At 45.9% G+C, this 24233-nt stretch overlaps 1 protein-coding gene across 3 annotated transcripts; it reads left to right on the top strand.

The window, feature by feature from the left end:
* The first annotated feature begins 8 nt into the window (after positions 1-8).
* On the top strand, positions 9-24008 carry AREL1 (apoptosis resistant E3 ubiquitin protein ligase 1). 3 transcript variants are annotated; one of them, XR_014317568.1, is made up of 21 exons: positions 9-54; positions 3716-3976; positions 5127-5186; positions 5851-6077; positions 7386-7623; positions 8589-8758; positions 8840-9020; positions 9652-9899; positions 11635-11712; positions 12205-12346; positions 12746-12867; positions 14602-14677; positions 15069-15178; positions 16061-16240; positions 16390-16515; positions 16706-16835; positions 16923-16981; positions 17167-17256; positions 18232-18407; positions 18587-19640; positions 23970-24008. XR_014317568.1 is itself a non-coding variant. In XM_082761107.1 (20 exons), the coding sequence occupies exons 3-20, from the start codon at positions 5171-5173 to the stop codon at positions 18687-18689; spliced, it is 2472 nt and encodes an 823-aa protein (XP_082617233.1). In that variant the 5' UTR covers positions 9-54; positions 3716-3976; positions 5127-5170; the 3' UTR covers positions 18690-21698. The 3 variants fall into 3 exon arrangements, 1 of the variants encoding a protein (XP_082617233.1); XR_014317569.1 differs by lacking the exon at positions 23970-24008 and having other exon boundaries at positions 18587-19452; positions 19569-21698; XM_082761107.1 differs by lacking the exon at positions 23970-24008 and having other exon boundaries at positions 18587-21698.
* The last annotated feature ends 225 nt before the right edge of the window (positions 24009-24233 follow it).

The following is a 24233-nucleotide window of genomic DNA, read 5'->3' as shown; positions in this document are numbered from 1 at the left end:
TCACTTCCCGGGGAGGCCGAGCCGGGAGCCGCCGCACCGGAGCCGGAGCCCTCGGTAACCAGCGCGGGGAAGGGGCTGCGGCACCGGGGGGCTGCCCGCAGCGGGGCCGGGGCCGTGCGGCTCGGCCCCGGGGGGGCCGCCGGGGGGTGGGAGCCCCGCAGCCGGTGTCCCCGTGCTGCCCCGCTCGGCCCCGGGTTGCGGAGGGCTCCCCAAGGAGCCCCGCTGCTTTATCCTGAGCCTCAGCGCCCCAGGGAGCAAAGCCCTTGAGGGGGGGTTTGGTGCCTGGGTTGTAGGTGCAGGGGAAGGGGAGCCGGGCCTCGCCGCGCTCAGCTCCCTCCTGTGTGTCCCTGGGGTAGCCAGGACCTGTGGCTGCTGGTGTCACACAGACACAGCCGGTTCTGGGTGGAAAAAGTGTGGCTGCAGCCCCTGAGCAAGCTTCTTCCTGGAGAGCTTCGCTGCTGGGAACGTGCCCGAGGGTCCAGCAGTGAGGCTGCGAGGAGTTGGTTGAGGAAAGCGCGCTCGTGATGGACCAGAGCTCACTGCTGGGGGGAGAGATGAGGTTGGTGGGGCTGTGCCGGCACTGCTAGGAGAGCTGGGGGGCTCACGGGGAAGGGAGCGGTGGAGGAGGAAAGGGGACATCATCCCCAGGAGGATGGCCAGAGAGCTGCTGCCCGGCTGGCTCGCTCTGCTTGGGGAGGAACTCACAACCCTGAGGGATTGCTCAGCTGGGGTGAAAAGCCCTCAGGCAGCTGGCAGAACTCACCCATATTCATTCATTTTTCTGTTGCCAGTGTTTCATTGGGGTTGTGTGTAAATGCGTGTGTGGTAAGTGCCAGCCCTGGAGAGAGAAGGGCAGATTTACCTTGTACAGACCTTTGTCATTGCGCCTTTTGTCCTTGGTGGCTGATACAGGAGTCAGCTCCCTGCCTTTTGAGCTGACTCCTCAGTCTTCTGAGTGTGTATTTTAAAGCAAGTTCCCATCAGCATTCATGCTTGTTCTTTCGTGCACGCTTCCATTAATGTGAGAAAATACCAAGTCTTTTCATTCAAAGGAAAATTGCCTTGTGTGTGGCACGAGATGCTGGTGGTGGTGGACACTGCACACGTGGATGGAGGGGATGTCCTGCTCAGAGGCAAGCACAGTGCTTTCAGCTTGAATTCTCTGAGGCGGTATCAAACCACAGAAAGGGTTATAAACCATTTTTCTTCTTAATGCTGGAGCTTCTCAAGGGAGAGAAGAAAAAGTGTTAGATTTATCAGCACACCAGGAAAACTCCAAGAGGCATAGAAGATTTTTAGGAGCTGAGTAAATCTGTCCTTTATAGCATGCCCCCAGCTGGCTCTGTAGCTGTAGCCCCATAAATGTGCCATCACTGTTATAGCTCCCCTCTATGTACAAACACATTGGTTATTTTTTTGTAGGAGATTTGCCTTGTGTTCCTTTGGCTTTGCAGAAACAGTAAAGCAAACAAAACTTATTCCTGTTACTGGCCTTGTTTTCCTTGCTGCCTCGAGAGAAGCAATGGCACTGGTATTGTTTACCTTACGGGTCCATGCCGTCTCTCCTAATTGTGCAAGTGTTTCTCCTTGAGATGAAGCTTTCCAAATCCCCATTTTCCCTGCAGATGGCAGGAGACCATAGCTTGCCGTGCCCTTGGATCGGGATCTGTAAGGTCAATTCAGCAGTTTTTCAGCCCAGCTAGGATGGCACCTTATGCTGCAGCGTTTCTGAGTTAGTTTCCCAGCTTGTGGCAGTTCTTAGCACAGATTCTATTTTAATTTGGATCTGCATTCTGCTAAGCAAGTGGCAACCTGTCTTGAACACCAGCTACTAGCGGCTCGGATCTTTACCCAATGTTTCCCAGCTGCAGGAGCATCCTTAAAGCTGCTGCCAGCGTGTGTGCTCGAGGGAACGTGGTTGTGCCACAGCCTCTTCATCTCTGCTGGCCTCCTGACTTGGCGCCTCGCCTATCGCTTCACGTCGAGATGATTAAAAGGAGAAGCTGCTGGGCTGATTGAAGGAGACAGCTTGCTGGACACAGGGGGTTGCTCTGAAATTCTGCAGCCCCGATCGGGAGGCTTTAGTTGACTTCAGAAACCCTTGTAGTTGAAATTGCAGGTCTTTTCCTCCTCTCTTGAGAGAAGCTGTCGCTTGTAGCATGTTTTTTTTTCAGAAGGGAAAGGGTTATGGGTTGAGGCAGAAATAGTTTGAGTAGGTGAACCCACAGTGTCACTTCCGTGTTGCTGCTTTTTTGGTGACCTGAAGAGACTGATGCTGTAAGATGCTGGGAGGTCTCACAGACGGCAAAGCCGTGGAGAGTTTCTGTGAAATTCCTCAGCTGTGCAGGGAGGAGGTGCGCACCTTTCACCGCCAAGCCAGGCAGGAGCAGAGGTTCAGCCAGGCACTTGTGGCACAGGCAAGTGAGCATTAAAGACTGTGTGTCGGATATATACTGTGGAAGAACTGAAATATCAAAGAAATTGCTAATCTGTGATTCTAAATATACAGAGAGAAGAGTTTATAAACCTGAAGCTTCCTCTAAGAGGAGAAATAAGAACTTGTGCCCCTGGGGACTGCAACGTGTTCGTTCAACCAGAGGAAAGGAGAAAATAGCTGAGTGGGTGGGACTTTCCCTGAGGCGAGGGGGAGGAAAAGACAGCGCGAGTCTGACTTCTTCTGCAGCACCTTCAAAAACTTGACGGCTTTCCTGCGAGTTGGAAAGCTTAGAGCCTGAGTGGCAGCGTGCAAATGCAGGTGGCTCTGTGTGATGGTTGGGATGGAGAGCAATGAGACATCGGAGGAGGAAGGTAGGAGAGCGGGGAGCAAGGAGTGGTGTGGCAGGCAGGAGGAGCATGGCACTCACATCCCCAGGGGAGGTGGCACTTCAGGGAGCTGCCGTGGTGAGCCCGGGTCCGCTTCATTCTCACTCATTCTCACTCCTTTACGTAATCTGGGTTCTGAATGAGTAGGTACCAACTGTGTAGGCTCTGTGGCTTCTCTTCTGGCATACGTCCTGTTTTTTTTTTTTTTTTTTTTTTTTTTTTTTTTAATGTGGGCTGCATCAATTCTTGCTGTTAGATTTTATTTAAATCTCAGTACTGACAGTAAACGGCAGTTCAGTGGGTTGTGCTGCTGAAATTGAAATGCCGTATGAGCTAAACAGTTTTCTGAAGGTTTAAAACATCGGTGGCAAAAATCTGTCTCATCTGCTCAAAGGTCCAAGAGCTTGCAGCGTGTTTTTTTTTTTTTTCCTGTTTTCCTCTTTCTGCTTGCCTGTAAGTAGTGCTCTAGACATAGGAAAAAATAGGTTGTGATAATATATGGCATTTTGTGGCATTTTTTTGGCCTTCCAGTGCTACCTGGTCCTTAGAGCTATTCTTGAATAGCACACAGCTTCCTGGCTGCTCTGGGAAACCCAGGAGCTCAATGAAGCCTACAGGGACATGTTATAGTGGTGCTTTTCCTTTTTTTTTTACCCCTCTAATATTGAACCTGCCGGTTTCAGGGGGTCCTATGAAATGAGATAGTTATGTGGATGCTGGGGGCATGTTGAAGCCTCGCACCTAATTGACCTTGATATCTTCACGGTGCTGCTTCTTTGGATTCGACATCTGGTTGCACTTTTGCAATGCCTCTCACGTGTTTCTAGTTGCTACATTTGTCCTCAGCAATGGGGAGATCTATCTAACTCACGTCTCTTTCTTCCTTTTCCAGGGAAGCTAACAAACCACAGGCTACCAGGAGCAGCGTTGCAGAACAACCTTTTTCCACAAAGAGGAAGAGATTGCTGTGCTCAGGTCCTCGCCTTTCAGCAGTGATTCTGTGATGCAAATTCCAGGAGTTTCATTTTCTGTGATAATCTTCTCTATGGCCTCTTCTTGCTGACGCTTGCCCCAGTGTTGGGCACAAAGAAAAAGGATGCTGAAGAATGGGTACCCTCCTTTTGGCTTTTAGAACATGGGCAGTTGTATAAAGGTACGTGATTGCTCTTCAGTCAGAGGGATGGAGTGTACGTGGAGGGCAGCAGAGGGGATTTGTTGGGCTGGAAAGCGATGGCCATTGTGGCAGGGTGTGTGTGTGTGCCTCATTGAAGCTTTCTGCATGCTAGCATCCACTGCTGCTGCTGTTGAGATGACCGATGAATAACTCCCCTTTTGTGTTTGCTCAAAAAAAAGGCAGTTTGAATGCACAATGTAGCTTCTCACTAACTGACTGGTGACATGGTGAGCTATATTGTATGCATCAGTGTATGCCAAATCGTTTGTCTGATTGTCACACACGTTCATCGCTGCTGCTGCTGCTTGTTCCATCTGCCAGCTATGTCCTATCAACCAAAGAGCATGTCGTTGTTCTGGGCGTAGTCTTTTTACTACATGTTTGTTTAGCAGCCCCCCAGTGAGAACTTGATTCTAGATCGGTGTCTCTAAAAATTGCTGTCATCTTAACAGTGTGCAAAACCAAGGTTTTAGCTTGCGTATTGATCAGGGAGAGTTTCAGCTGAGAGGTTTGCTTTGCAGAAATGAGTAGAAAAATACAGGTGGACTGTTTTTTGTTGCATTTGTACTTTCTGTACTAGAGGCGTAGGGTGAAAAAAAAATAAAAAAAAATCACCCCTACCCTAGGAAGATTTTGTTCTGAACAAGTAGGGTTGATCTTGTCCACTACCCTTCTATTCTGTTCCTTTTTTCTAAGGTTGCTGACTGAGGGTCAGTTTCTGTCCATTTTGGTGGTGGCTCTGTTATGCGCTTTCATGGTAGCGTAGAAACTTGTGACTTGCTTCCTGTAGGTGTGAGAGTTTGGGTGAGTGGCTTTCAGATGTTGTTGCTGAAATTGGTGATCCTGCAAAAAGTAGCCCCTTATTGCAGTACCCGGAGCACACTGTCACTGGTTTCTGAGGATAATTTGTTCTCCTTTTAGATCCCTGAATCTGTAATGGTGAGAGAACTGTTCCTTGTAGCATGCTGTGCTGTTTGTGTATTTCAGTCTTTTGGAATAATGCCTTAGGGATGTTGTTGGAGAGGAAAAATGGATGATAGGTATTTGCCTGAGGAATCATAGATTAAATTTAGGCCAATGTGTGTGAGGAAGAGTCATTGGACTGGACTTGGCCTATTTTGTGTTCTAGATGCAGCTGTGATCCTCGGCTGTGTGTCTCACCGAAGGGACCTGATGTTTTACATTATTGGTAAGTGAAGGAAAGGCTGCCACTGTATTTGTTGACCTCTCCATAGGCTTTAGAGGAATTTATTGAAAGCCCTGGCTTTCACGTTAGCTTAGAGTCTACCTAACAAACATGAAGTTATTGTCACCCTGCATTGTGCCTTCCACCTGGCAGACTTGCCCCTTCTCCATTCTTCTTGTTCCCAAAGTCCTTCCATCAACCTCACTTGTAAGCCATTCCCTTACTCTTTCTCCTGAGAACTAGTGCAGGGTTGTTGCCTCCATGATGCTTCTCAATCCAGTCTTAATGTGATGTGCAGGGCTTGTGTGGTTACCTGACTGTTTCCTGTAAAGGAATCTTTGTAGTTTTAATTTGCAACTCAGAGGGAATTCCTTGCTTCTGTTGGGGCATCTGCTGGCCATAGCTGAGACTCGGTACCACCTTTACCTATTTCTCCTCTACTTGCAGTCATTTGCAGTGTTTCAAGGGACGTGTTATTCTCTAACCTAACTTCTAGCATAACACAAGCCATAAATGTTTGCACAATAGCTTCTGCCTTGAACATCTAATTCGCAATTGACTAGAATGTCGTTAATAAAAGGCGTCGTCTTGGGCTGAGGAAGGTGGGACCTCTGTGCCAGACTCAGCCGTGCTGCTGCAACCAGCCTCTGTTCTCTCCTTGCTGCAGGTGGGATCACAGTATTTGTGGTAGCCTTCTTCTTCACCATTAAGTTCCTCTTTGAGCTTGCCGCACGTATAGTCAGCTTCCTTCAGCATGAGGACCGGGAACGCCGAGGGGAGCGAACTATTTATGACTACGTGCGAGGCAACTACCTGGATCCCCGGTCCTGCAAAATCTCCTGGGATTGGAAGGACCCCCACGAGGTGGGCCACAGCATGGCCTTCCGAGTGCACGTAAGGGAATATTTCTGTTTCCACATATCTTTGGGGGCAGGGACAGAGGTCTGAGTTAGGGGTGGGCCCTTCAGTTTATTTTTGAGAGTGGGGGACGGGGGGGAAACAAGTTGGATGTAACTTAAGAGTAGGAAAGCTTTCTGTTTGTGTCTTCTGCTCCCCCCAGTCCCAAAAGACCAAGTCTGGGGGAATGGAACAATTATACAAATGAGATTGGTGAGGGGCCTGAACACTGAGGGTTTGGAGCTTTGTGGAGAAAGTTTGAGCAGGCTTTGTAGGGCTCGTGTGCTTTCTGTCCCACCTTCCCCACCCAGAAGGGTATCAAAGCAAGAAAGGTTCAACTAGGTTGCCGTACCCATCCATTTTAGGGAGGTGAGAAAACCCTTCTGCTTTTGGTGTATGAGGAGCAGTTCTCACTCCAGGACAGGCAGTGAAAAAGAGCTGAAAGGAAAGGGACTTGTTTAGTTCCTGCTATTTAAATTTACCCCCTTCACCTCACTCAGTCTCACTCATGGCAGCTCCAACAGTCTGCCTGTGCACACCATACTCATCTCCTGTTTGCTTAGTCCTTAATTCACCAGCAGTAGCTGTTGTATGCACTGGTTCCTCTCCCTGCCAGTCAATACACACACTCCTTCAGGCTCTGTATGCCCTCTGTATGCAGGGAACAGTGGTAACTTTCTGCTGATGGCAGGAAGGATTTATCCTGCAAACCAAGCTGCACACTCAGGGTTTCAAGATGTAATTCTTTTCATGCAAGGGAGTACTGGTTAAGGTGTGCCAAAATTGTCTGCTGGATAACTTGTGATGGAGCTGAGTGATTGTGTCTAACAAGTTTTTTTTCATGTTGATGCTTCTTAGCAGCATGATAAGAAGCTCCTTAAGGTCAGCATCCTCAACATGTTGTTTTCTGTAATAACTCAGTGAGAGCTTAGCTGGGCACAAATGGACAAGACAGTCTTGTTTCTCTGAAAGGACATGGCTTTGCTTTTCTCTTTCTTTGGGCAGTGTGTTCTCTTGTTTTCTCTTCTGATACACACTAACTGTGCAGAGAAGAAATGCCTGGAGGCATTTTCTTTTTGAGTCACTCATTTGAACCCTGATAGGAAAAAGAGAATGAGGTTGTTCAATGCCCCCTTGTGTCCTGTTGGTTCCGGAGGACGTAGCCTGTGTGAGAGAGCTGGCTGTTTGTTTCTATTCCTGTGCTGAGCTAGGGGTCTTGGCCTTGTTGTCCCTTTGTTGCAAGGTGACTTGTTTTCTGTGCACCATGTATTTCTGCTGACATGTTTTTCTCCATTTCCCATGCAGTTATTCTATAAAAACGGGCAGCCTTTCCCAGCTCACCGGCCTCTGGGGCTGCGAGTTCACATCTGCCATGTGGAGCTAGCAATTGATATTCCTGTAACCCAGGAAGTTCTTCAGGAGCCTAATTCCAACGTGGTGAAAGTGGCCTTCACTGTGCGCAGGGCTGGGAGATACGAGATCTCTATAAAACTCGGTGGCTTGAATGTGGCCTACAGCCCCTACTACAAGGTGTTTCAGCCAGGTAAGGCTTAGGTGGCCCTGTAATTATTCCAAAAGTAGATATGGAAAAATTGGAGGCAGTTAGGCGTACATATTTCCAAATAAAATAGATAAGTGACAGGGAAAGGGTTACCCTTCACCGCTATCTTCTTGCGACATGTAAATCCCAGCAATAACCTGTGATTAAAACGTACTTGTGACTACCAGTACGTGACTAAATAGAAGCTGTCTTACAGAATAAGTCATTAGTGCTTCTTAAACTCCCTAACTATTTGTGGCATGTTCTCAGTTTTGTAATAATTTCTTCGTGATCCATCTAGTACTCAGAGAATGCCTTTTGTGAAAGTAAGCTGAACTGGAAATGCTGTCTTGATTTGATGCTTTTCCTCTTTTGAATACCCCCCTCTGTTCCTTTGAGCTCCTGGAACAGTTGCTACCTTTGAGTATATGCTTCTTTAGAAAGATTTCCTTTTTATCCTTTTTAAATTTTTTCCTTCTACTTTTGCTTTTTGATCAGCATCTTTTATATTTCAGACACATTTTCACTGAAGGTACCTCCATTAAATTGCATTGTGAATAGATACAAAGCTTGCTAAGCTACCCTTTCAGAAAGGGGGAGCTCAGATTTAATTTGGGTATTCTTCAGACTAAAGTTTATTTGATAAACTGAATTTACAGGTTTTCTTGGATGTCAGTGGGCTTGTCCTTTGTATTTGCAGTGAAAGCAAGTTCTAGAGCTGAAGGTTAGAATGGAGGACAGGATTTACTTTAGAGGGCTGGTAATTGGGCTTGTTTTATCAGTATTGAGATTCTGACCCAAGGTGACCCCAGTGCACCATGCTGCGCATTTTAGAGCTCAGATATGTTGATTTTTTGAATGTCAAGGCATAGAATATGTTGAATTTTTATCCATTTTCAAGGGGGATTGTGTTCCTAGTTGTTTTTCTTTTGTTCTTTCTGACTTTAAACTGTTGTTGTCTACTTCAGGGATGGTGGTTCCCTCCAAAACCAAAATTGTTTGCCATTTCTCCACTCTGGTGCTGACCTGTGGACAGCAGCACACCCTACAGATAGTTCCCAGAGATGAGTATGACAATCCCACCAGCAATTCCGTGTCCCTGATAGATGAGCACAATTACAGCCTCTCCATCCATGAGGTGAGTGCAGTCCTAACCCTGGCTGATCGTTTCGGGGTGAGCTGAGAGAATTGCCCTCTTTATTGTGTGTTTTCTGTCTAGCTGGGTCCTCAAGAAGAAGAGAACTCTGACGTTGTGTTTGAGAAGTCTGTGGTGTCCAACCGGCAGACTTGCCAAGTGTTCTTCCGACTCACGTTGCACTGTAGGGGATGTTTCCATGCCTGCATCTCCTACCAGAACCAGCCCATAAGCAATGGTGATTTTGACATCATTGTTCTAAGTGGTGAGTCAAGAGCTGCTCAGTATTCATTCTCTGAGTGTTCTCTTGCAGGATGCTACACACGTTTGTGCAGCAGAGCTGAATGTAGCATCTCTGCAGGCCAACCATGCTTAATTGCTCAAGGAGTGCCTATTCATTTAAAAATGCTGAATTAATTTGTTGCCGACAAGGGAGATCTCTGAAGGCTGATGTTCTACTCCCTCATCAGATAAAACCATTCATTCCTTGATACCTATCTCAGGGGGGGTTTACCTCTGAAATTAGGCAGTTTGTGCTGCTTGCTAGTCCTTGGCATCTGAGCCATACAGAAAGTGAGCTGTGCATTGTATGTTGAGCTGTGTGGATGAGGATCATTGTATGAAACCGATGTGCTTTTTTTGTTGTTTGTGGTGGTTTTTGTTTTTGTTTTTTAAACTAGTCACAATCTGAAGTCAGGGCAGACAAACGACTACCTTGTAATCTTTGCATCCCACTCCAGTGTTCTCTTTATCAGAGTTTCACTTCACCAGGCTTTTTCCCTGGATGTGTAGCCTTCTGTTAATTCAAATCATAATTTACTAATTTGTTGTGGGTTCTTTACTTTTTGGTTCTGGGCTGCATTAAGATTTGCACAACTCTTATCCATTTCCTTCAGAGAATGAAAAGAATATTGTAGAACGCAACGTGTCCACCTCAGGTGTCAGCATTTACTTTGAAGCCTACCTTTATGAAGCTTCTAGTTACACCAACACTCAGTGGCACCTTCCACCAACACACCTGAGCTCCTCCCAGCGCCGTCCTTCTACTGCAACCGAGGATGAAGACGAAGATTCTCCCTCTGATAGCCAAACTCCCGAGAAAGTGAAGAAACCTAAAAAAGTCTACTGCTATGTGTCTCCTAAGGTAAGACCACAAAAGTACCAGTCCTGAGTGCATGCTCAAGGAACACAACAACTGAAGAGCTTATTTGTACCCTATGCATTGGCTCCACATTTACATGCCACAAATTTGGCTAAAAAAGTTTTGCCTGTGGGTAGACAGCAAACAGATTAATATTAAAATGCTCCTTGAAGCTTTAGGAAACAGTGTTTTTCTAGGTCTCATTCAAGCCTATTAGGAATCTTGTCAGTGATTATTCAATAGGCTTCCTTTTTGCCTGTCCTTTGCTCTGCTCAGGTCAGGCTAGCAATTCCCTTTCTCAGTTTTTGATACCTCTAGACCTGAACTTAGAGGAAAACACTTATTGGATTTTATGGATTTATCTTTCCTATTTCTTGAATGTTGCAGGGAAAATAAAAGAAAAAAGTGGTCAGAGTATGAAGGATAGATGTATAAGTAGAAGTAACATGATTCAAGCAAGTTGAGAGAAGCTGAAGATTCTGTTGTAATAAGATTTTTAGCAAAAACAATTACCCTTCTTATTGTCTCTAGGCATTCAGGGAAATTAGAAAGAAAATTCCACTAAATCCTACTAATGAATTCACTTTGTTGATCTGTTAATCTGAAAGCATTCTGGAAAATGTGATAAGTATCAGTGTAAATGGCTAATCCAGGAATTGTTTTCCTGACAAAGAGAGAGGATTATGAAACAGTTGTAGGATGGAGGATGTTGCTAGAGATTTCTAAATCTCTGCAGCATTCAGCACTAAGAACTGACTTTGAGAATGAGTTGCTGGGTCCTCATGAGCTCAGCATCCTTTCATCCTTGGAGGGTTATTCTGGAATTTTGTAGTCTTTCCTGTTGCATTACTTGGTAAAGAAGATCCCCAGAAGTGGGTACTACTGCAGGCTCCCTGTAGATGACAAAGTTATGAATGTGTTCCTGATGTTTGCGTAATTGTTTCCCTGGATCTCTCTCTGTATACCTAGAGCATCTGTCCCGTGCAATAGCTGACTGTTCTTATGCTGTTATTTAAGGTGTTTCTGCTCATAATTGCTCAGTGGAAAAATGCCAATCAACATTTTTTCCAGTCACTGCAGCTAGAACAGACTTGTGCAGAAAAATAGTTCTGTGTTTTCTCTAAAGATGCTAAAATTTCATCTCAGCTTGCTCTTCAGAAGGCAACAGTTCCACAATTGGTAGCCATTTGTTCTGGCAAAAATGCACTGTAAAAGAAACTTCTTCAGATCTCCTGGATTTAGCAATTACAAGGGCATTTTTGGTTTAATTTTTTTTTGAATTGGTTGTGAAAATTAAGGGATTGAAGAAGTAATAGCAAGAGTTCTGGTAGATAGAACGTAACTTTTTCCAGATTGTTTTTGTCACTGCCTTAGAATCTTGTCCTGAATTCAGTCTCTCAAGTGTACGTAATTTTTACCCTCCAATTAGACTGGTGATGTTCTACTGAGCACAGTGGCTTGCTGCTGTATAACCTGTACCTTGCTAGTATTCCACATGCATCAGAAGTGCGCATGGTACAGTCTTACTAACAAGTTGCTTAGTTCTGCATGCTGTTGCCAACTTTAAAGGTTTTTATATATTACACCACAGGAAGATTTCACCAAACTTTTCCAAAACCAGTCCCCGGGGTTAGAGGGAAGCCTAACTTCCATGTTTGTCCTGTACCTCAAGTGTTTCAGGGAATACCCTTAACGCATGCGTGCCCTTTGACATTTTCTTCTTGTTGTGATTGCTCAGCAATTCTCAGTGAAAGAATTCTACCTGAAGATCATTCCGTGGCGCCTTTTCACCTTTAGAGTATGTCCTGGCACAAAGGTGAGTCTCTTTCCACAAGAGGTGGTCCTCGTAACTGAGAGTCTGTCTGTTTTTGGTTTTGTTTTCCCTTTGGAGAGAAGGGCTTCCGCCCACAGAGCACATTGTGTTGCATAAAATTCAGATTCTGGAATGCTGTAACAGTGCCTAAATTCTGCTAATATTTATGAGGAGGAGCCAGTTGTGTTACTCCTTTCTGCTTTTTGTCCCAGTTCTGGGCAAAAATCTTGATTCCTTTTGCATTTCCATTGTTTGTTTTCTTCATAACCATGCTAAAATGCTGTGACGGTGTCCAGTGAAGCCTGTAGGCTAGGGAATGAGGTTTGAAGCAGCCTCCCAACTGGAGTCCAGATGCTTGAAGTAGTGTTCCTGTTAACTGCATCCGCATGGGTGAGCAGAGGGAGTCTGAGAGCGCAGGTGGTCTTGCTGTCTGCTGTACGTGTTGTGCCTTTTACATTATGCATTAAACCCTTTCTCGCATCTTTTTGCTGCTAGTTTTCATACCTGGGTCCTGACCCTGTGCACAAACTACTGACACTGGTGGTGGATGATGGGATCCAACCCCCTGTGGAGCTCAGCTGCAAGGAGCGGAACATCTTGGCAGCCACTTTTATTCGCTCCCTGCATAAAAATATAGGTAAAGGGCCAGGGGGTGGGTACAGTAGCTGAGAGGTTAGTGCTTGTCTGCTAGTTTTGTTTGGGAATGAAGACTGTGAGCACTGAAGGACCTGTGATGGGAACTCCTGATTCCTGGAGTCTCACCTTCTGTTACTGGTGGTGCTTCCAGGGAACGTATTTCATCATGCCAGCTGTTCATGTTTGGCTTTTCTGTCATGCTCTTTAACAGTAAACCTGTACGTATATGAATGTCAGCAAGAGTAACTGCAAACTGCCTTTAGAGTTCTGTCCCAGGTGTTGCTGTAACAAACTCATCCTTGGACTGTAAAGCTGACCTGTACGGTTAGGTTTAGGAATGCCTTCTAGATGTTTGAAGTGCTGGCAGTTCAGGCCTGACACAAACTGTTACCGTTCACAGGAGGCTCAGAGACCTTCCAGGACAAAGTGAACTTCTTTCAGCGAGAGCTGCGTCAGGTGCATATGAAAAGACCTCATTCGAAGGTCACGCTGAAGGTCAGCCGTCACTGTCTGCTGGAGTCGGTGAGTGTACAGGTCACTTCACTAACACCCAGTGCTTTCTCCAACCTTTTTCTTCATCTCAGTGCCTAAAGAAACCCAAACTGATGTGTGCCAGGGCAACCAGGTTAAAAATGATTAGTCCTTCTGTTTCAAGGTGGATGCCACTAGGCAGCTGGACACTGGAAGAAGAAGGAAGTCTTAAGATAGCTCGTTTGTGTTCAGGTTTGGTAACAGGTGGGATGCCACGCTCCTCCTCAATGCCCAGTAAAATGGGATCAATTTCTGAAGCAATGAGGAAACTTCAGCTCTGATATTTTATTTTTAAAGGAACTTGTCAGAGTAAAGCAGGCCCTGAGAGATGTCTAGAGTAAATGCTTGCATAGCCAGTAAATGTAGGAGTTCTCCTGGTACTATTCTGTCCTCATTTTACACTGGGACCTGAGGCTCTGAGAGAGGCAGTTCATCTGGACTAGAACTGAGGACAGAAGCTGGGGTCCCTAAGTCCTAATCTACTGTTTTTCTGCTACAGAGCTATTCAGTGAGGTGAGCTCTCATGTCAGGTATTACTTAGCTGCACACATGGAACTATTGCATTGGTAGTAGTGGTTCGGTGTGACGGTAAAGTATTCTGTAGAGTTCTTGCATTGAGTCTTCACTGAACCTGACCTGAACTGATACATTCATATAATACAATGCTTAACTGACATTCTAAATACTGTGTACACAGAGCAGGCAGTTATCCTGACTTATTGTTTCCACATGTGTCTCCTAACAGAAATGTTATAAAGATGGAAAAACATTTCTGGGGAAAGCAGGACTGGCTGGGATTCCCCTTGATTTACACTCAGTAAATCTGTGTTTTGGAATATTTTCTGCACGTACAAGCTTGCACTGTTTACAAGATTAAGTTTCAGTTAATAGCTTCATAGAAAATGACTTCATTTCTAACAGTATTTCCATGACTATTTTTCTTGCTATTTTGGAAATTCCTGCACTGTCATTAGCAGTGGTGTTACAGCCTAGTAAGACGAAACAAATTCAGTGCCATAATAATAAATGTAAGCTTCAATGTACAAGGTTGACAGGCACAAAAATGTGACCAGTGTGTTTAGCCCAAAGCAGTGACTAGCATGATGCTCTAATCTATTTGAAGATGAACTAAGCCAAAGCTAACTGTATGATTGAGGACAGCTGTGTAGCGTTTTTTTTTTTCTTTAATTGGAATCCAGAATCGGGACAAAGGAAGTTCTCGACACTTGGAAGACTGTTACTTTTTTGCTTCGTGACTTGCTTTAAGTATGAACTCAGTGAACCCTTCAAGCTATTTTTCTAATGCTCTCTGAGAGGTTCCTTTTTTAAATCTGACTCGTGGGCTGAAAGTGCTTTAGAGAAATTGCTCCTACCCACAGGCATTTTAATACTTTAAACAATACTGCAGCCTTGAGAGGGATATATCTGGGTTGCGCTAAGACTATTGTTAAACCTCATACTGGTTCTGAGATGAGTTGTATTTTGTGCATAATGTTTCCCTGCTTCTCTTAATAGAAGATGAGGAATTGGCTTCTATGGCTTTCAACAAATAAGAATTAGACCTTAGGAGTTCCTAATTCTCCGTTTTATACTTTAGAGTACTAGATTGTGTTTCCTGTGTACTCTGTTGCTTAAATTGCCCATCCACATGAGCAGGATTTTATATTGGTTGCAGGATGCCAAGCAGTGACAGCTGTTGCTATTTTACTTTTTTCTTCTTTTCAGTCTTTTAAAGCAACGCGAAATTTTTCTGTTTCTGACTGGAGCAAAAACTTCGAAGTGGTTTTTCAAGATGAAGAAGGTGAGTTATCCTGTGAAGTTATTTGAGGAGGAAGTGAAGGGAATGACAGTGGAGTTCTTAGTCTGCAATTCTGTTTTCTTGTAGCATGTCTGTCCTTCATGGCTTTCCAGCTCTCACTTTCTCACAGATGTTAGTGAATTATCCTTCTGGTGCTGTGTATCCCTACCCTACATAGGGACCTGGAGCTCCCTAAAAATGTAAAAATGTCTATATCAGGGCTCTGTTTGGGAGCAGAATGTAGTGTTCCGGAGTCCCTGTCTACTGCTTTCTTTTTGCTACAGAGCTTTCATCGAGATGAGCTTTCATCTCAGGTAATACTGAGCTGCATGCACGAAACTGCATGCACGAAAAGTTGATGACCCCTGAATGACTAACTTGTTTTATCTTGTAGCTTTGGATTGGGGAGGTCCACGCAGAGAGTGGTTTGAGCTCATCTGTAAGGCATTATTCGATACCTCCAGTCAACTCTTCACCCGCTTTAGTGATAACAACCAGGCCTTGGTGAGTCTGCAGTTCCCTGTGTTGAATAGTCAAATCTAAACTCTGTACATTGACATGCTGCTGGCTAAATAATACTGCTGCTAAGTTGAGAAGTGTGCAGCCTTATGCATTTATAGGAGGCCTGCCCAGTCACTTCCACTGCCTTTCTCAAAGCTTTGCAGAATGATCTTAACCCATTGAAATGCAAAAGAACTGGTTGGAGGAACAGCAGAGGGTTGCCAGTGAACATAGGGACTCCAAATGTGTAATAATTCAAGTACATTTTTAATAAAGGTCAGACAGAAGCTTTAACTACTATGGTTGTAGTGAGAGAACATTTGGACAGCTAACAAGGCCAAGTACTCACCCCTGCGAGGGACGGAAGAAGGAATTGAGCAGTGAAGCTGTGACAATATGGGGAGATGGCTCCTGCTGGAGCCCGTAGGAGTGGCACATCCAGTATTGTCTTAGCTCAGAAGTGGGTGGTTGGAAATGATCAGAGACTGCTAGCTTTAGTCAAAAGGAATGTTCTTTTAGTTAGGATAAACTTCTTAGCCAGACCTCTCAAGTCTTAAGTACCAATAATTTTACCACCATAGCAGTCAGCAGGGAAGGCTGGATTTCTGGAGAAGAGGAGGTGGCATCAGAGCGTTTAGAGGTTTTGTTGGGTCTGAGTGTTTCAGAATCCATTTCTGCTCTCACACAGCCTCTGACCTGTGGATGCGAACCACTTTGTATTCTTCATAGGCAGGCTCAGGCATTTCATTCAATTGCTTGGCTCTGAGGATATTACCCTGAAGTTCTTTGGACACCTGAGAAATGCGGCTTGAGCTGGTCCTGTACCTACTGTTTGTGCTAGCCTTGTCTGGTACTCAAGTATTTCATTTTATTTTCTCTTTACAGGTGCATCCGAATCCAGTGCGTCCCACGTGCGTACGACTCAAACTGTATGAATTCGCCGGCCGCCTGGTAGGAAAGTGTCTTTATGAGTCATCCCTGGGAGGTGCTTACAAACAGCTGGTGCGAGCTCGCTTCACCAGATCCTTCCTGGCTCAGATCATAGGGCTCCGTATGCATTACAAGGTAAAGCTTGGTCTGGGAAAAGGAGGAATATCAATGTGGTAGAAACATATTCAAAGTCCTCACTAGCAACGTATGTAATTTTTTCTCTTGCCTCTTCTTTCTCACATTCCTTTCTCCTTTTCTTTTTTTTTTTTTTTTTCCCTGCTCAGTATTTTGAAACAGATGACCCAGAATTCTATAAATCAAAAGTTTGTTTCATACTGAACAATGATGTGAGTGAGATGGATCTGGTCTTCGCTGAAGAGAAGTATAGTAAAACAGGACAGCTGGAGAAGGTGAGGAGGCAGTTCCTGAACATGGGGCAGTTTAACTCCTTCCAAACTGTACCAGGGGAGGCTGAGGATTGTGTACCCCAGAAAACTGAGCTTACTCTAGGTGTTAGCAAGGAGGATTTATTCTGGGTGGGAGTTCAGGTTTGAGGAATGCTGCTGGTCACACTCATGTGAAGTGTTCTCCTGTTTTCAGGTGGTTGAACTGGTGACTGGAGGAGCTCAAGTACCAGTAACCAATGAAAATAAAATTTTTTATCTGAATCTGCTTGCACAGTACAGGCTGGCCAATCAGGTTAGGGAGGAGGTAGATCACTTCTTGAAAGGTAACATGCTCTCTGCTTCCCTCTCTTTTCTGCTGTTATGTCCTTGGGGCCAGCACTTGCTTGCTCTTCTCTCTTCTTTTCTTCTAGGTCTTAATGAATTAGTTCCTGAGAATCTACTGGCTATTTTTGATGAAAATGAACTTGAGGTAATTGCTGGCTCCCTAAGCATCTCTACCCTTATTTCCCCTCCTCTCTGACAAATGGAGAGCTTTTGGATCTGGAATAAAGCCAAAACGTTTCTTCTCTAAGCATTTTAAGCATTTATGATTCGGACAGTAGCTGTGTTTTTGTTTTCTGGCCTTCTGTCTGACTGCAGTCTCTCGTCTTTCAGTTGCTTATGTGTGGTACTGGAGATATCAGTGTCTGTGACTTCAAGGCACATGCTGTAGTGGTAGGAGGATCTTGGCACTTCCGTGAGAAGGTAGGTGAAAAGCTTTCTCCCTCCTGTGTGCTGTCAGCAATTAGCCCAACTACAGAAGCAGGCAGCTTAAACTGGGAACAGCTTTCTTGGTTGGAAATCAGGCTTACGGAAGGACAAACTGCAAGATCTGGGAGTCAAGAGCATGACTCCAAGCATTATGAAATAACATTCCCCCAGAGGGCTAACCTTCAGCCTTGCTGAGCAGAGATTCTTAATCAGTTGGAAGCAGGAAAAATCCAGCAGCCACGTTCTTTTTAAGAAGAGCCAACAAAACCCTAATTAAATGCAGTTCAGCAGGACATCAAGAAGAAATGGTGGGAATTATTGCTAGTGAAGACTTTCATGGTAGTGAACTTATCTCTAAGGGATGCTTTAAGATCATGATTGCAGCCCACATGGAGCGTTTGGAGTTCAGTGCTGTGGTAGAGACTACTGATGTAGTAGCCTAAATTTGTGCCTTGTAATTGTTCCCATCCCTCCCTGCCTTTCCCAGTGGGAGGAGTATGGGAATGGAAGTAGCTTCATTTAGAAAAATAGAGGAAACTGCCAAAATACCCAGGCTGAAGAGAGATTGGGAGTGCAGTGTTCTAGCTGTAAACACTGGGATGGCTCCACCTTCCTGCAAAAGTATCAGAGGATGTGGAAAAGCAAAAGATTCGCATAGTGCAAGAAGCAAGCGAGCTTCTCCATTGTAAGCCTACCTGGTTGTCTGTACAGGTGTTTCTAAAAATAAATAAAATCTCTAAGGAAAGCAGAAGTATTTCTGTTTTAAGGGAAAGGACTTTTAAGAAGGAACTATGTAATCCTTGCCTCTGACACACCTGGTGAAACAGCAAATTGTGACTGTTAGTAAAGCATTAGCTTGCAAGATCAATTGACTGATCTTCTTGTGACCTGCTCATATTTTATATATTTTACATAAATATATGTTATATATATTGAATTGCTGACCTTACCTTTACTGCTGCCTAACAGGTCATGAGGTGGTTTTGGACTGTGGTCTCCAGCTTCACACAGGAGGAGCTGGCCAGGCTGTTGCAGTTCACAACTGGCTCATCCCAACTGCCCCCGGGAGGGTTTGCTGCACTCTCTCCATCTTTTCAGATCATTGCGGCTCCAACTCACAGTACTTTGCCAACAGCCCACACTTGGTAAGTATCCCGGAGGAGTAAGAATTTCTGCGTTGTGCATTGGGAATGACACTGGCTATTTGTGGTGGGCAAGCAGCGTATAGCAGGTAATGTGTGGGATATGCGTGTTAACCCGTCTAAAATCAGCTGATGTCCCCTTTCAGATCTGGCCTGAATGGGATTTTTCTTTTGTCTTACAGTTTTAACCAGCTGTGCCTCCCTACGTATGACTCCTACGAAGAAGTGCACAAGATGCTGCAGCTAGCTATCAGCGAGGGTTGTGAAGGCTTTGGCATGCTGTGATTTTTTTCCCCTTTCCAGGAGACCGTTCAACCTCCTGGCTCTTTGTGGCAAGACCCAGGTTCAGTCCATTACTTGTTCTTCCCTTCACATGGGTAATGAAGGCAGGGCAAAGACTCTGTGTAAAGGAATTTGTCATCCAGAAGATGTCACGTGGCCTTTCCATATCTCAAATATGTCATCAAGACCTCATCTTTTTCCTTTCCTTCATTCTCCCTTTGGTTCAGTGTGAAACAGCAGCAGGAGTGTGGTGTGCTCATCACGGAAATACTGCACAGGATATCCCTGCACCCTGTACACCCGTCCGTCTGTGAGAAGAGTACATGAGCAGAAGTTGCAGTGAGGTGCAAGCAGCGTGCTGAGCTGCCTTGATCGTAGCTCTCAGGGAAGAAGGGGGAAGACCAGTGTGGAGCTCTGCTGGAAACCTGGATCACGGGAAGCCCTAGTAACTTCCCACGTCTTGGCTCAACTCCCCCAGTGATGCTCCCCAACAGCTCATCTAACTCCATCACTCATGAAGGGTGCAGGGTTGTCCCTCCTTCCAGCACCTGTCCCAGAAGGGTTTCTGGTTCTCCTTCTCCGTCTTGCTCTGGATGCTGCTATCCCATCACCCGTGCCACTGAGAAAAATGGGCAGTACCCCTCCCTGGAGGGAGCAACCCAGGGGAGATCAGTCTCATCAGAGCACAAGTGCTGGCCCTGACAGTGATTCTGTACTACCTCCACCAGGGTCCAGCAGCTGAAGCGTCCTTCTCCAGCAGCAGCTGGTAATGAGCCTTTGCAAATGAACTGGAAGAGGAGTTTCTCCTCCGCTGAATGTTTCTGATTAAAGATGTTGCACAGGAAGCTGTCCCACGCCCTTGCCTTCTTTTTCCTTCCTCAGGAGAGAGGGTATGGGCATGACTGTGATCCCTCAATGCTGAACACCAATGCCTATCCCACCGTCACCTTCAGGGTATGTATGTGATGTAGGAACAGTGGCAGGTCGGTAAGCAGCTACGATGCGCGCTGGTCTTGTGTTGTGGGGGCGATGGTACTGGGCAGAGCACCGTACCTCCTCCCAGCCACACCACAGGGTCTTGGCTTCTACCTCTGTCATGCAGCAGCCTGAGGCTTCTCTCTCTGTACTGCATTTCAGGCAGAGTTTGCAGAGGGTTGTTGGTGCCTGCAGAGCAGCTGGCTTTCTGTCCTACCTACCTTCTTCCTTGAGCTCTCCTTTTCCTGCTGCCCCGTTCAGGGCTGCTGGCTTTCCAGCACAAAATGTTAATTAGAACTTCACTCAGACGATCACTCAACAGCCTGCACGGATGGTACATCACACCCACCACTGTCTGGCTTGCGGGGAGAGGAGTGGGCAGACCTGCACGATTAGGGTGTGCCAAGCTGGCAGTCTGTCCAGCCGTCCCAAGGAAATAAAGGGAACGGGCACCTGGGAATCTTGATAGGTTCTTCAGTGAAGCAGGATTCACGAAGATCTTTTAAGTTCCCAGCAGTTTCTTAGTTCAGATCAGGAGTCAAAGGCGTGCTGGCAAGTGTGAGAAACCTGCATTGCTGCTGCTTGCAATGTAACCTACATGGGATTATGGAATGGCTGGATTTCTTCCAGAATAGAGTCTCAAGCTGGCACCCCTGAGCTAACTTCAGAACACCATATTAGATAAAAATTCACTTCATCCTCTTCAGCCCCCTTCTGTCCTCAGTCTGATCCAGGCAGACTTCTGCACAGTAAGAATTTTTTAAGATAACTGTATATTCTTTTCCCAGTGTAGCTTAGTTGAGTTGACTGGGAATTTGGGGAAACATTCTATATCTAGAAAGTGTTTCTGTTAAGGCAGCATCTTAGCCATTCTTGGTCTGAGTGTGCTACTTCTGTACAGAAAGATACAAGCCATTTTGGTGCCAAAAAGCAGCCAGCTGAGCATTGAGACTACTCAGGGGGATTCTTTGCCCTGTGAATTCATTCCATCACTGGCACCGAGATGCTGGGAGACTGCCAGCTTGAGAGGTGCCACCACTGCGCTCTGACAGGTCACTTCAGTAGTGTCTGGGCTCCCCTTTCTAGCGCAGCCTCCGTTTTGTAGGGTCCTGACCTTTGGGTGGAGAGCACAGTGCTGTTTTTTACACCGTGGGTGGCTTCCATGGTCAGTACAGGCGTGGCTGCTGTCTTCTCTGCACCACCACTTGACTGCTTTCTCCGGAGATTGAGAGAAAGGTGGCGGTGCTTGGCTTGACTCCTGTTTGCTGGGAGGTGCAGCCTGCTGCCCTTCCCGCGTTGCAGCCCTGTCTTGCAGTCTCACCTGCTGAGAACATCTCCAGACTCGTAGGTATGGGCCAACTTTGCCAATGACATCTTCCTCAGGAATCCTCCCTTCTACTGAGCTGGACTTCTTTACTCTGAGGACGAAGTAGCCGGACATTGGGCAGTCTTCCTCTGCTGGAAAGAGCTCCTTAAAGTTTCTTACTGTACTACAGCCAGCACCCCACACTTCTCAGTGGCTGTACAGAGCCAAGGAACTTCTCAACACAAGCGCAGTCAGAACTGTGATGGGTGCAGGTGCTGTTAGTCAGTTAAACCCATCTCCATTGTCTCCACAGGCTCCTAGGTGATCCCATGTTCCTGGGATCCATCACAATGTTTCTAAACTTGTCTCTAGCTTTATACCCTTAAAAGTGTGTTCACTTTTTATGCTGCCCTTACCACTGGCAGCGGGGATGCGCTCTGGTCATATGTTTCGTCTGACACAGGCTTGTTACTTTTCTTTTTATCCTTACTTATTCCCACTTGATAGAGGCACTTCCCTAGAAAGCTTTAGGATCCTGGTACCGTGTCAAACAGGTTCCACATTTCCTGAAGCTGTTTTTGGGGTCTGGCTTCAGCCTGCACCTGCAGGCCATGTTGCATGTTTTTAGAAACCAGGAGCTGTGGATGATACAGGTCAGATTCTAGTTCCCTCTGTTGAATTTCTGGCAGAGTTCAGCCAAAATTTGGAAGCCTGTGGTTGTAGTAGCTGATTTTGTAAATAGTTTGTATAATAAATAAAATATTTTAAAAATGCTGCCTTGTTGCTCAGTGTTCTTTCTGGGCTGTGCAGAGGGAATCGAGCTGAGTAATGGTGTCCATGGGTGAGGGGCTGCTTTGGGTCTCCGGGCCTCTCGTTGAGGCTATGTGCAGAGGGGAAAGGGTGAGCTCTGCCTTGCAGGGTGCTCGACTGAACCCAGGACTTGTGAGATCCTGGGAAGGGGCAGCATTCTGCTCTAGGGCTCGCACGCTGCTGTGAGGCTTCTGGAAAATGGGCAGAAGCAACTGGTAAAGCCAGAGGGTATTTAAGGAATCCTGTGTGTGCGTTAAGAATGCAGCTGGTACAGTTAGGTTTTAATCTCACCGTGTGCCACCTGACTCACTCTGAGCTGCAGGTGTTGATGCTGCTTGTGTTTCCCTGTACTGCCAAGAGGGCTGGATGAAAAGAGAAAGGGAAAGGGGAGATGTTTGAAACCTTTGTGTCTTCTTACATTGTACAAGAGGCTTTCAGATTGCAGGGTGCCTGTGTGTGCAAGTGCCTGCTAACAAACAACTTGGTAAGGTTTCAGCTGGTAACCTTCAGAGGCCCTACTGAATTGCTGTGATTCTCTGAGCTTGAGCTGCTCACAGCTTGGATGAAAAGTGCTGCATTTACCACTAGTTTTCCTTGGACTGTGTGTTTTTTATTTTTTTTTAAGATTAAGGATTAAAATATTAATTTTTAAGCTTGAGTAAATTCTGCAAATTATTTGTGTCTGTTAGCATTGCTGCCTATAAAGCAATGAAAACAGCATTTCCTGAGCTGTGCAAATATTTAGCCCATCTTCGGACTGCGTAGCATTGGCTCTCTGCATGCAGTCCGCCATGTAACTTGGCAGATGCTGTTACAGATTGTGAAACCAGCATCTAGCCTTGGTTCTGGCTGTCAAGCCCTGAGTGCTGGCTAAAGAAGAGAGTGAGCAGTATATGTGAGGTTTGGGGATTGCCTCTGGTATTGTACTGGGTGGTGGCATTATTTTGAAGCTCCCTGCAGGAACAAGGCCTTCTTATTCTCGACTCAGAGGGGGCAGATGAAGCAGTGGTGTCATGAAGAATCCAGAGACTAAGTCCTAGCGTCCCCTGGAAATCTGTGGTTGTGAGTCTAGAGCTGGGGTGAGGGCACTTAAAGGTGAATGACTTCTCTGCAGCCTGACCAAAATGATGCACAGCAAACCACGTGGACATGTCTTTATGTGCCGTGCCTGGTATTTCTCGTGGGAAGAGGGCCAAGCTGAGGCTGGCATTTTCAGAAACACGATCCCTTTGGGTGTGAAGGAGAGCTTGGTGGACTGGATGACTTCAGCGTGATGTAGGTGCTAAAGTTTCTGCCCCTGATGGCAGGATGTGTGATGCCATCTGGCTGCCCTGGTCACCACTTTATTGTGATGTTTTGGAGAGGGAGCGGTGGCAGTGACCTGCTGCTGAATCCACAGCCTCCGTTTGTCCTGGCATGGGCTTGGGGTGGGGAGAGAAATGATGCCTGTGCACTTCATGCTGGAATCCTACATGCCCCAGCACAGCTTCAGTAACAGCAACTACTCGCCTGGTGTCTCGGGACCCTTGGTTCTACACTCGGCCACTTGACAAGGTAGCTGTGCTGCTTGGGAGTCTGGGCTTTGTGTGTTCAGTTCCTCTGCCAAGCTTTGTGTGCCTTAATTGTAGAACTACTGAGAAGGAATTTCTTCAGATAACCTGAATGAGTGGAGCACTGGGGGAAATATGCTTTATTTGGATAGTTGTTGTTTTTTTTTTTTGTTTGTTTTTTGTTCTTTCAGCTGACCAGCTCAGCTATAACGTTATGAACCAAGCTGTAACTCCTCGTTCCCATAGTGAATATGTACGCTTTTTATGTATCTGGCTGTTCTGCTACCATCTTGTGTCTGACTGGCACATGAGAAAAAAGTTCAAACATATGATTATGGGAACTAGAAAAGAAAAACATGTATGGGAAACATTGCAGTCCCCCAGAACCTCAGCCTGTCTTGGCATAAGCCTTCCGGTGCACAGTCTGCAATTTTCAAATCTTCCTGTTAAACTCTCTTCTTATTTGTGCTTTGTGGTTTTTCTTTGCTTTTCTCTTCTCTATTTTTTTTTCATTGAATGCGTGAGAAACCCTAATCTCTGCTCTCAAGAGCATGGAACTTGATTGTAGGAGGGAGGTGTTGCTGCATGAATGTGTTCATTTTTAGACATAATTTGCTATAACTTTTTTTTTTTTTTTTTCAGTAAAACAAAACAGCTGTAGCTGAAGTTCACCCAAAATTCCTGATCGGTCTTTTCCAGCTACCCTTCTGCTGGGATGGCGTGCTACGAAGTATGCTGGGGCGTGGGCAGTTGCACACTGGGTTGGAAGTGGGGAGCGGGGCCGGGAGCCAAGCTGTTCTTGGGACAAGCTGCAGTGAATACAGACAAAGGAAGCAGGGCTCTTGCACCAGATGAGGGATGGAGAGACTAGAATTGGCCTAAGGCTGCTCCAGGGTTTTCTGTGAG

The sequence above is a fragment of the Aythya marila genome (assembly GCF_965140915.1).
Source record: "Aythya marila genome assembly, chromosome: 5".
Classification (NCBI taxonomy): domain Eukaryota; kingdom Metazoa; phylum Chordata; class Aves; order Anseriformes; family Anatidae; genus Aythya; species Aythya marila.
This window is presented reverse-complemented; position numbering and strand designations above follow the sequence as displayed.

What these genes read in the sequence shown, in the direction of transcription:
- AREL1 (XM_082761107.1), top strand. An exon ending in CTACAAGGTGTTTCAGCCAG is followed by an intron (nt 7,624 to 8,588) that starts GTAAGGCTTAGG and finishes TGTCTACTTCAG; the next exon opens with GGATGGTGGTTCCCTCCAAA. An exon ending in ACTGCTATGTGTCTCCTAAG is followed by an intron (nt 9,900 to 11,634) that starts GTAAGACCACAA and finishes GTGATTGCTCAG; the next exon opens with CAATTCTCAGTGAAAGAATT.